At 37.1% G+C, this 12,053-nt stretch overlaps 1 protein-coding gene across 3 annotated transcripts; it reads right to left on the bottom strand.

Moving 5' to 3' along the window:
- Positions 1 to 1,856: 1,856 nt before the first annotated feature.
- On the bottom strand, positions 1,857 to 7,748 carry LOC120345580 (sperm-associated antigen 7 homolog). 3 transcript variants are annotated; one of them, XR_005569913.2, is made up of 7 exons: positions 7,538 to 7,739; positions 7,001 to 7,157; positions 5,951 to 6,013; positions 5,574 to 5,682; positions 4,276 to 4,441; positions 3,320 to 3,470; positions 1,857 to 2,160 (listed from the first exon to the last, which is right to left on the bottom strand). XR_005569913.2 is itself a non-coding variant. In XM_039415101.2 (6 exons), exons 1-6 carry the CDS (start codon positions 7,614 to 7,616, stop codon positions 3,370 to 3,372), a joined length of 672 nt encoding a protein of 223 aa, XP_039271035.2. In that variant the 5' UTR covers positions 7,617 to 7,748; the 3' UTR covers positions 1,857 to 3,369. The 3 variants fall into 3 exon arrangements, 2 of the variants coding, with proteins under 2 accessions (XP_039271035.2, XP_039271034.2); XM_039415101.2 differs by having other exon boundaries at positions 1,857 to 3,470; positions 4,276 to 4,438; positions 7,538 to 7,748; XM_039415100.2 differs by having other exon boundaries at positions 1,857 to 3,470; positions 7,538 to 7,737.
- Positions 7,749 to 12,053: the final 4,305 nt, after the last annotated feature.

Raw genomic sequence — 12,053 nt, 5'->3', positions numbered from 1 at the left:
TTCTGATGAACAATGTGTCTTTTGAACGGATCATTGGGTAGACAGTAGTTAGGGGTGAAAACTATTTTAACTGGCACATAAGTTTCAAATCTTATATAAGGTATTTGGGAGATATGTCTGCTTGAGTCCCAAAACCTGTAGTCCCTAAGTTTAATCACAAGTCAGAGTCGTCACACTTAATATTTGAAGACGCCTTATTTTTGAGTGGGTTCACACTAGGTTTGATCAAGGAAGTTTTTTGGTGTTGAGTTACTTTTCAGCCCATCCCCATATGCTGCGAACTGCTGTTTCGGATCTTGAGTTACATTACATGGTAGATTCTATAACCGATAGTTGAATCAATAAATGTTAATTTGAAACATCAATCTGTGACAGCCAATCAACACGGCCTAATAAAAGTGATTTCCCAGATAGCCTTGAAATTTCTGATTTTTTGCCAATACATCAATTACCGTAATCTATGTGGCAAATTTACCAAATGTGTGTTGCTATTTCTAATACTCTTTAACATTATTATCGGGTCCCAATTCAAGTCTATCTCATGACTAGTCAGTCAATTTCAGTCTTTTCATTCATATAGAAGTAGCTATTTTTCTCATTCAAAGACATCTTTTTTCTGAGCATGTTTGCACAAGGCTTGATTATGAGACTTTGGGTGTTCCCGAAGTATGTGCACCAAGATGGCGCACAACCTGATAACCCTAAGCTGGTACACATACTATATTCAGGTTGGAGGCCATCTTGGTGCAAATAATTCTGGAGCGCCGAGCTTTCAGGTGTTGAGCCACTTCAAATTTTTAGCTCATCCCAATATGCTACAAACTTATTTCAATACACATTATATTCTATCTGATATTCAGACCCATTTTGAGGCTAGTTTCTCCATGTTAAGCCAAATATATAATCTTGTAATGAGACATTTCACCCTGCTGTTAATTAGTGGTTTCTCATCACATTTTATCTAAAAGCAGATTCTAAATAAGCACCTTATACAGATGCCAAAACTAGCTTTTCAATTTTAAGTATTCAAAGGTTATGTTTCCCCATTTGACAGTTATCTGAATGATCATTTAAGATGATGTTGGTCAAAACTGACCAATTATCTTTGCGCTGGCGTATCGTGTGTAAGATTATAATGTTAGAATGAAGCAGTTTCGAATGGAGCAATTACTAACTAGCAGTAAGGTAGAATTCCCTAAACTCTAAGCCGCCAGTCTAAACTCTAATTGGCCGGTCAAATAAATTACTGGTGATTAGTTGAACCAGCCATTTTATTTAGAGCAGGGTGGGCAACTTCTCTAGTCGGCGGGCCATTTGTTTATTTCACCAGCTCGCACTGACAGTGCGGTGATAGTAGAGCGATCGGCAACTTTCTAGAATGATGCGTCGGACCACATTACAGAGTGGGCCGTATGTTGCCCACCCCTGATTTAGAGCCACTTTAAATGGTGACAAAAGTTCAACAATAATTCTAATTAGGGGCCTTGTCAGGCTTGTCTTTTTCTCTTTTAATATACTTTGGTGTTAACTTAGTTTTCAGTGTTATTCTAAAAAAGCTAGTATTCGGATTTGCCTATTTATCCCAGTAGAGAGGGAAGCCATTAAGATAACTTAAACATAAGTTTTTCGGAAGCATGACCTTGATGGTGGAGGAAACCATAAACGACAAGCGGTGAACCACCCTACAGCGGTGAGGAGTCCAGAAATCCTCTCGCACATAACTAACCCCGCATCAGAGAAATAAATACACATAAGTTAGGGTTAAACTAAGGACTGTGAAGTTTTTGGTTCAAGTGAGTTTCTCCAACAGTACAAACCAAGTCATCTGCTGATCACACATAATAAAGAGTCTATAACAATGTTTGCGATCAGAATTATATTTCACAAATTTAAAAAAATTGCCTAAAAATTAAGAATTGTCGATTTAATAAAAGTAGGATTTAGGTGAAGTTCCTTTCGTGTGAAAGATAAATATAGCAATCTCCAGGTTGACTTAGCTTGTTATACAGCGGTGACACAAAACGAGAGCCCAGGTCATTTGAAAAATATTCAGAGTGAACACAACTTTTGTAAATTATTGAAAACTGTGGGTACAAATCATACACAAACAGAAGTTCAAAGTTTCTTCTTTTTCGTAGTAGGCTTTTTGGGGGAGTCACCCTGTAAGTTGAAATTTTATGGAAAGAAGCCGGCATAGTATGCTAACTTCTGTTGCATAATTGAACATTTAAAAAGATCCAACATTCATTTATCGGCCAAGGCTCAATTAAAACATGCAAAAAATGAGCATTTCAAATAAAAAACACAATTAATCTCAAATCAATTTTGGATTTCAAATATAATATTTAAATTCATGCATTTAGCAAATGTGATCCTTTTTTCCAAAGTGCAATAATTTCACACAATTTGAAACATTGCTAAATTGTTCATTATTCAAGAAGCATAGAAAGAAAATTCTTTGTTTATTTATTATTTATTAAGTAAATTTAAATGTTTTGTTAGAACTATTTTTCTGAGGTATTTCACTCCGAATTTGGTCCAGTACAAAAAGCCACAATACACAAGGAACTACTATTTCTAGAAGTTAGTTGCAACTTTATCATTTTCCTTATTTTTCAAGATTTTGTATAATCGGAGTGAACCTAACAACACGGAAATTAAAAACCGTTTTTTAAAATAAACTTTTTGAAGACAGATAATAAGTTCATATAATTAATCTGCTTTTTATATGACACTCATTCTCACATTCAACACTGAACAAGATCCCGGACAAGCAGTCACTTATTTCAAACTAATTTGCATATCTGTTCAAACACTGGATGAGTTTTCTTGCGAGCATGAAATTTGAATCCAAAAACAATATTCAATTATTATTAATCACAGTTGAAGATATTTGATTATTAAAATATTCAAACATTGTCATCATTCGGACTATGAACCAGTCGGCTAATGATCAGCAGAACTAGAATTGAACGCTGAATTAGAACTGGCAAGTTTATGAACAGAAATATTCTTTGTCGAAATTTGTTGTAAGTTCAGGCAAACATGATTAATATAACCAGGGTCGTTGCCAGAAACTTTCAAGGAGTGGGCCCTAACAGTTAGCGGCCGAAGGTCGAAAAACCTGAGAGTATTGAGGGTTTAAAAAGCGTTCATGCTACAAAAACTTGTTATTTATAATACACAAAAATGCTTTTTTTCACATTTCAAATGGGGGAAGTTTATGACCCCCAAAACCTCCCTGGCTACGCCTTTGAATATAACCAAAAATTGTCTTGCAGACCATAGTTTGTAGCTGTCAGATTTAGAAGGGACTTACAAAACAATTCTAGAAAATCACACTATTCAGACAAGAACATAAAGTCGACATCAAGACTCTTCGTCGTTTTCAATTTTCTGTCTTTTCTTTTTCCTTATTTCATTCATTGTTTCTTCTATTGAACGAACGTCTCTCTTATTCTCACTCGGAACTGTAAAAATATATAAAACAGTTATTTGTTTTTGAATGCCTGGACTTGAAGGTGGAGAAAGCCGTAATCGACCAGCAGTTATGTGAACCCCCCTTCGATGGTGAGGAGTCCAGCAATCCTCTCACACATAACTTTCCTTGCATGGGATTTAGAACCTGAACCCACCCATATAAATGAGTATTAATAAGGCATGATGAAAATGGTTCTCAACTGTGCTTCATGATGCACTAGTGTTTTACTAAATAATTCACAAAGCAAACCAAATATCAAACAACTTTTAAATACTTCTCACACGTCCATATTCAGCCTTGAAAAACCCAATAAACATTGAGAAAAAAATAGGTGCTCCTGAAGTATGCGCACCAAGATGTCGCACAACCTGAACCCTAACCTGATACACAAACCCGATTTCAGGTTGTGCGCCATCTTGGTGCGCATACTTCAGGAGGTCTAAAAAATGTATTATTATATATTAAGGGCAAAACCCCGCCAATTTAAAATGTAAAAAAAGGCATTTTTCTGTATGACACATAGCAACTTGAAACGCTTTTTCCCTCAAAACTCTTAAATACACACTTTTTCCGGTCTTCTGCCCGAACCTGCTAGCGGCTTTGGTCTAGCTAGGTTATTAAAAATTTCGAGCCCCCCCCATCGAAATTTCTCCTACTCCCCATTTTGTGGCCTAAAATGCAGATTTTGGATATTTTGATGGATGCATATTTTTTCAATCCTAGCGTTTCATCCAAGTCCAAGTTTCATTAATAATCAAGTAAACACTTCGAACAAAACACAGTACTCATCTTACCCATTCCAAATGCTTTATTAGCTTCTGTTTTTCTTGCGGCATCTTTAGCAGAAGTTGTGCCGATAATGTGACTGTATTTATCTCTGTAATTTGTTGATGGTTCTACGTTCGTTGTTTTAGATGTTTTGGCGACATCGGGTGGTTGTTCATGAACTTGTTCTGTCTGCTGTTTAAATACGAACAAATATATAAACAATAGTTATTCGACGATCTGGGGAAAGCAATAACTGATCAACTGTAAAGTGAGAGAATTCAAATAATTCTCTTGCACATAATTAGGTACTCCCCTAGTCTGTGTACCTGGTTGAGGGTTAGGCCCTAATTTTATTCATATTTTCCTTTATTTTAGTTCTATTATGAGTTTGGTGACTGTCTGTGTTAGCCAAGTGTATATACCCCCTACCCATAGGTTTCAGTCTCTTTATCCAACTTGATGTGAAATAGGCGAACAAAATTAGTTACCTCCATACTGGTGCACACACTTCTGAAACGCCCATAATTATTCCTCGGGTGATTGGGACCCACACAGATATTAGCAGTAGTAGTAGATGAGAATTGCATTCCTAACACTCAGAATGAAGCCTAACAGTCTTTTCACAAATATTATCTTTACAAGTGAAAGTGCCTGTTTTCAGGGTCCTAATTTTGGTACTCCCGTAGTATGTGCAACAAGATGGCGGACACCGGAACAGGGTATGTGTATCAGGTTGGGCCATAATTTCAGGTACAAATACTACGGGAGTCACTTGGCTAGTCCCTGAACATCTTAATAGAACTAAAATAACAAAAATTGGAATAAAATTATGGCCTAACCCTAACCTGGTACACATACTATGTTCAGGTGTCCGCCATCTTGTTGTAAATACTACGAGAGCGCCATAATTTTTATGAGACCTCCTTCTTAACAATGCCCAAGACAAGTGAGTGGCCACATGGGTGCTCCCGAAGTATGCGAACCAAGATGGCGGACATCGGAACGTAGCATGGGTAACAGGTTAGGGTTAGGCGATAATTTTTTTCCAATTTTCTTTATTTTAGTCCTATTATCAGTTCGAAGACTAGCCAAGAGCCTCCCGTAGTATTTATACCTAAAATTATGGCCTAACTCTAACCTAGTACACATATTACATTCCGATGTCCGCCATCTTGGTTCGCATACTTCGGGAGCCCCGCCACATGTAATAGAATAGAATCTTCTCGCTCCATTATTATTCACCTACAAATAGGTGGGTGGGATGGAATTGAACCAGCTTTTAAAAGCCTATTTGTCATTGCCATTCATTTCTTACAAATCTCACTTTTTTAGATTCTTTTCCTTGTTTACTGGGATCCCATTCCTCCCCGTTCCTATAAGCTGATAATTCTTCTTCTGTTGGAGGATAATCCTTCTTGTATAACATGATATACCTGGAAAGTTCAACAGAAGTTAATTCAGGTTTCTCTTGTAACAAGATTTTAGTTTGATAAATAAAAGCACTTACCAAATAGCAAGTATGAATGTTAAACTGAAACCACTTTGAGCTTCCTCGACAGCGAACAGACAAAATGTCCAGCCGAACAGGTATTAAATCACAGAGTTTTAAACAATTTACTTAACAGATTAATACGGGGATGCTTTCTGCATTTTGCATCTTTATTTTCAAATTTACAATTAAGTGATAGATTGCCTCCCTACCTTCCATCCTCTTCTTTACCGAATGCTTGGCCAATCAAACCAGCGATTTCTGCAACGTCATGTCTGAGAATAAAATTTCAATTTTAATATAAATAATTAGAAGTTACGACAGCAAATGGTTTTTAAATTATTTCTGCATACTGTGAAAGCAATTGAGGCAAATTATAAAATTCTCCAATACAATTTTGGAATATAGAAGGATTAATTAGAAAGCTTTTTTTGAGCTGACTCTTTTTAAACTGACTGGACTGGTTAGCTATATATGATTGATCAATAATATTGAATTTCTGTTTCTCGGAAAAATGCAAAAATACTAGCCTGACCTAGAAATTAATGAACTTAATGTACTAAATAAAGTTTTTCATGCATTGATTAGGAAAAGAAATAACCTAAGATGGAAGATTAGTAATTATTGAGCCTCAGCCTGTGCTTCAAGCAACAGAAAATTTTAAAAGAAAATGATATCTATAAGGCTGTAGGTACACAGCTATACAAGCCTATCTCTTTTATCTTATGTTAAAGAATTCCCAACCTATTTCTCTCACTATGCATAAAAACATTACTTTATTTATTCAATCGTTGATCCTTAGCTAGTGCTATGTGCAAGTTGCACTCAGGCCTTTGCGCAGTGCATAATGTGTTCATAAAAAGTTTTATAGTAGAAAAGGGTATTCCCGTAGTATATGTACCAGGTTGAGGTTCGTTCAGATCTCCCTTATTTTAGTTCTATTACGAGTTCGGGGACTGTTTGTGTTGTCCAGGTGAATATACCCCTGCCCATAGGCTTCCCCCTTTACACAACTTGATGTAAAGTAGCCTTAAGTAGGCGAACAAAATTAGTTACCTCCATATTGGTACACACACTTCTGGAGCGCCATAAAAGGAACTATATATATTAGTATTACAACAATGAATACAAAACAAATTTTCTTCCCAAGAACGACCTCCTTGTGGAGGAATTCCTTTCCTATTGGGAAACGTTGTGTTAAAGCAATAACTTGAGCAAGTTGATCTTATCTGTTGAGATTACACTCGATTATAAAGACTCACACAATCGTTCTCTGTATTTTGTTCATTGGTTCAAATTTCAGCCTTGTTTTATCGACATCGTTTATGAATTTTGAGATTCTATCCTCTGTGTCTTTACGAAACTTTGCTTTGCCTTTTCGTTCTTCATCTTGCAGTTTCTCTAACTTTTTCTTGTTCGCTGTGAGACGACAAAAAATATATGTTAAAGATGTAATATTTTTGAAAATAAAGTAATTTTCATATTATTCGACCCCATAAATCGGGACTGGTATACTTTAGTACCACAAGTACTTCCAGTGGGCCTAGCTTAACAAATTCCGCATATGTTATTCCTAACCCCTACCTGACTATGCCATTCAAAAATCACGTCACTAGGACGTCACAATCATGTCATAAAGCTTGTCAAAGTATAGCGTTTCGGACAACCATCCATACACTTTGGAGTGCTTACACTACTGGGACGCTGCATTGCATCGAGGGAGGAGCAAAACCAATTTCCGAGTATGACGATTTTGTCCACACAATCAGAGTGCAGCTTATCAGAGAATATTCACGCACCTTTCTCCTTCTTTCTTTGTTCGTCAGAAACCGATGGAGGTTTCTCCATATTTCCTAGAATAGATCCCAGTAAGTCCATGTCGATTTAACCTTAAATATATAAACGGTTTCAGCGAACTTATACTTATACTTATTTATAAAAATCGACGACCTTCGGCATGAATCCAAAATAGGAAATGCCCGTTTTTATTTAGGGAATTCCCCATGTTACGGTCGGTCAATAAAATCGGGTTTTGTAAAATAAAATAAAAATTGCGCACTAGAATATTCTACATATCTGGAATTTGTTTTTATTGGGTAAAATGTCGGATTTTTTCACATCTGCTACAAAAAGCACAAGGTCAAGTTAAAAAAAAACATTCAAGTCTTCAGTCGTCTTGTTAGCGAACAGCAGAGAACCACTCTCATCGTATCTGAAATTTATTTTGTTGGTACCAGTTGCTGAGATCAACTTAAGAATGTTCATTTCCATATTTATTCCAAATATAAAGAAGAGCTAACATGGTGGATTTGATTCATCAGTCTCGATTATGGAGTCGGTACAATTGGTTAAATCTGAACTCCCACTGAAGGGCGTAGCCAGGATAATCAAATTGACTTCGACTCAAGATCTGAACTTTCGAAGGAATCTAATTTTGATAATGAAAACTTTGGCGTATGAAAACCTTTTCTAATAAACCGTTTGGAACGTTTAGTCAAGAATCTAAAATGCATGAGGCACGTTTATGACATGCCAATAAATACTGAAAATATAGTGCATATCACTGCATAAGGTACAGCATGTACGATAATTACGGATTCAATTTGTCTTGGTTACTCAACTGCAGTTTGGCAGCCAACTTGGCAAAACGAGATCTCAATATTTTCAATCGCAAAGTAAAGATTTACATCAATTTATGGAAAAGAATAAATTTGCGTAACAGAATAATTTATAAGCAAATGCAACAACAGATTGAAACGAAATATTTGTCAAATACGGGATTTAGATCCTTACAAACGTTGAACGTAACCGGTTGCACACGAACCTAAGATCCCTTTGATATAGTGATGCAGCGGTTCCGAACCGAGTGCTCATGGCTCTTCCAAGTGGGTCACAGAGCAGTTGGGGGGGGGGACACAATGCTAGGCGCGAACTTTTCCTTTGCAAAAAAAATGCTACGTTTTCACAGTTTCCTTGCTTGATAAGGTTTTTTCACGGGGTGTTTTCACTTTGTTCATCATGAATTGTTGTACAATAATAGAACTTGGAATCTACCAATCAAAATATCACTATAAATCCCACTGAAATGATACATAGGGGGCCACAATCCATAAAAGGTCGGCAACTACTGTTATAATGATTGTTGTTGGCTCAAGTTACGCACAGCAAAGCATTATGCGGAGTTTCACGCTCGCCTTCAATCAACAAAGCTAGGAGACAGGCGATTGCTCGATTTCGAAAAATGGTCGATTACTTATGCCTTAGGGCAGGGGTGTGCAACCTTTTTCATTGACGGGCCAAATACAGAACACTGGGTGCAGCCGCGGGCCGCACCTTTATTTAATCTACACTTTCTAGTAGTTGCAAGCACAAAAATTGTTTATATTTGCTAGTGATCTTACGGCATTATTATGAATTCCAGCAGAAATAGTCAGTTAAAACACATAAGATTCAGAAGAAACTGCTATTTAAATTTGAACCAATTTAGTTAGAAACACTTTTTTGTAATATATATCATGTATTTTGCAACAGAATTTTCCTAGCCTGTTTTGCTACTATGACTGATATAGGCTTTGCGACGCAGAAGGATAAATACTCGTTTCGCCGGCACACCATTCAAAATTGTTAATTCTCCGCGGACCGCACAATTTTTCTTTGCGAGCCGCGTTTGGCCCGCGGGCCGCAGTTTGCACATCCCAGCCTTAGGGTACCAGGATATTGTGTACTGAACTACAAGTCCTTTCTCTTGTTTACTTCCTGTTTCGGATCCACATGTGTCAGTTGCCACAAGGTTGCTTTTACAAGATAGTATTATAAAAACAAGAGAGCTATGCTCAAATATATGGACACGTAGCGCCACCCAGTGGCAATAATTTTGATGACGTCATAGCAACAACAAAAAAGTAATAGCCTCCTGGAGAAAAATTTTATCTTTAACCACTGAAAATATCAAAGCAATTGGTCCAGTATTCGAAGAGAAAAGCAATTTTTTAAAAATGGAGACGGAGACAAAGGAGACAAATAACAATAACAACAAAAATTTGAAACGATCGTTATGGCCACTAAACGTTAAGAACAACATAATCTCTTTCCACGAAATAGTAAGTATATTTGTACGATCGTAGTCTTACATTCTTGTTCGTTTTTCTCCGCCAATCTGCTACGTTGCGCAGTTTTCATTTTTGTGATGCGGTAAAAGTAGGGATATCCACGAATTGTCGAGTGAAATTGATAAAGATGGGATTTAAATATTTATCCCAGGCAGGGGCGGATTAAGCCCCTTTTGGTGCCCTAAGCACTGAAGATTTTGGTGCCCCCTCTTGTGTAATTTAATTATAAAAACAAGAGAGCTATGCTCAAATATATGGACACGTAGCGCCACCCAATGGCAATAATTTTGATGACGTCATAGCGAAAAAAAAAGTAATAGCCTTCTGGAGAAAAATTTTATCTTCAACCACTGAAAATTTCAAAGCAATTGGTCCAGTATTCGAAGAGAAAAGCGACTTTTTAAAAACGTGTCAAAGAACAACAAGAACAACAACAACATAATATTGAAACGATCGTTATGTCCACTACGTGTCCAACAATAAACCACATAAGTGTAATATCCATTAAAGATAATCACAACCAACGGTAAATAAAACAACTTTTACGAACATTTGCAGGTTTTTTAACTGTTATATAAAGCCGATATATATATATATCGGCCGTTAACTGCCTATATTATATATATGCAAACACGCAATATCGGGCCGATATATCGGTTGGGCTAATCCTGAGGGAGTGTGACAATAAAGATTCATGCCTCCAGTCTCAACGTGAATCGAAATACCAAAGGATACAAGTCACAACTGTAGTTTGGAATTTTACCGGTACCTAGTAGTCTACCTCAAAGTGGTTCAAGGTTGCTATGTTGAAGGACCACAAAAACTTTTGAGGAGCTCTCGCCGGCCGCAAGTCGGAGAAAACCCAAAAGTGATCAAAATATAGCGAGTTTACTTACTTTAAATTTAATAAACAACGAAAGTTCACCGTTCTAATCAGACTATTATCATGTTGCATGGGTGGCGTTCTTTTAAATAAGATATATAAAGCCTTCAGTTATTTTAAAGTTAATTACCGTTGTATTTTGCGCATCTCGCGTTTAATGTCGCTTCAAATTATATTCTTTCGTGACAGATTTTACTCACGCTATGTGATGGGCAAGGAAATACATTTCCGCCGTGTTCTCTTTTGTCACCTTCTTGCGACACTCATTTTATTACGAATTGTTATATTGAGTAGTTTAAAAACTTGCAGCGTAAGCAAGCTTAGTGACATCGTCAAATACCAACCAAGTCCGTTTCAGTTGGTATTTCGGGGCCTAACTGAAAAAAACTGGATTACGCAGCGTTAAGTCGGCTCTGCGTTTCGTCACTACTGTCACATGGCCGACGCTTGTAAACAGAGGAGTGTTTTTACTAAAATAAAGGCACAAAGCGTTAAAAAAAGGGTTTGAATTTCGGGATCCCAACCCCAGTTGGAATATCTAAAAAAAAAAAACTCAAAAACGTTACTCCATTAGATACAAATATACGCTAAAATTGTTCTGTGAGTCGCACGGAATGTATCAGCATGACAGGGTTTGGACCACTCTGGTGTATCTTATTAAAAAACTCCCGACTTCACTGACCACTTGATCGCCGGAATGCGATCGTGGAACCGCCACATAGTGTAAATAGTTCATTGGTCCAATTGTTGTAAAAAATAAAAAAAAATTTGAAAATAAAAAAGCAGCGACAAGGTTAATACTAGAAAGAAAAAAACAACAACAACAATTTAAGGAAACAACTCATAGGCCCATTTCGTGTCCAATAAATAAGTTTCAGTGTTTATTTTTAGTAAAGAAGGTTAATATGACACGTGAAGACAAAAAATAAGCGAACATTTTGAAGTTTGAGTCGCCTGGTGAACTCGTAATATTTTAATAAATACCGATAAACTATATAAAATTCTGCTCTAAAATTTCTGTGGTGCCCCTCTTTGCTTGGTGCCCTAAGCACGTGCTTATATTGTTTAATGGTTAATCCGGCGCTGATCCCAGGGGAGGGAAAGCATATAAAACGGCTCAATCATATGGAGAACCAGGGCCTCTCGTTCAGGTGCATAGACTTGATGGCGGAGGAAGCTCTAACCGACCAGCGATTACGTGAACCACACTACCATCCTCATGTACAAAATTATCCCCCAAGGGATTCGAAACCACGCAGGGCAATCATAGGTGCGTTGGCGAGCGTACCCCTTAAGCTCAGCACGATGCACCACGACGTCGAG

The sequence above is a fragment of the Styela clava genome, chromosome 8 (assembly GCF_964204865.1).
Source record: "Styela clava chromosome 8, kaStyClav1.hap1.2, whole genome shotgun sequence".
Taxonomy (NCBI): Eukaryota; Metazoa; Chordata; class Ascidiacea; order Stolidobranchia; family Styelidae; genus Styela; species Styela clava.
Note: the sequence above shows the minus strand (reverse complement) of the source record. Positions and strands in the feature narration are given on the sequence as shown.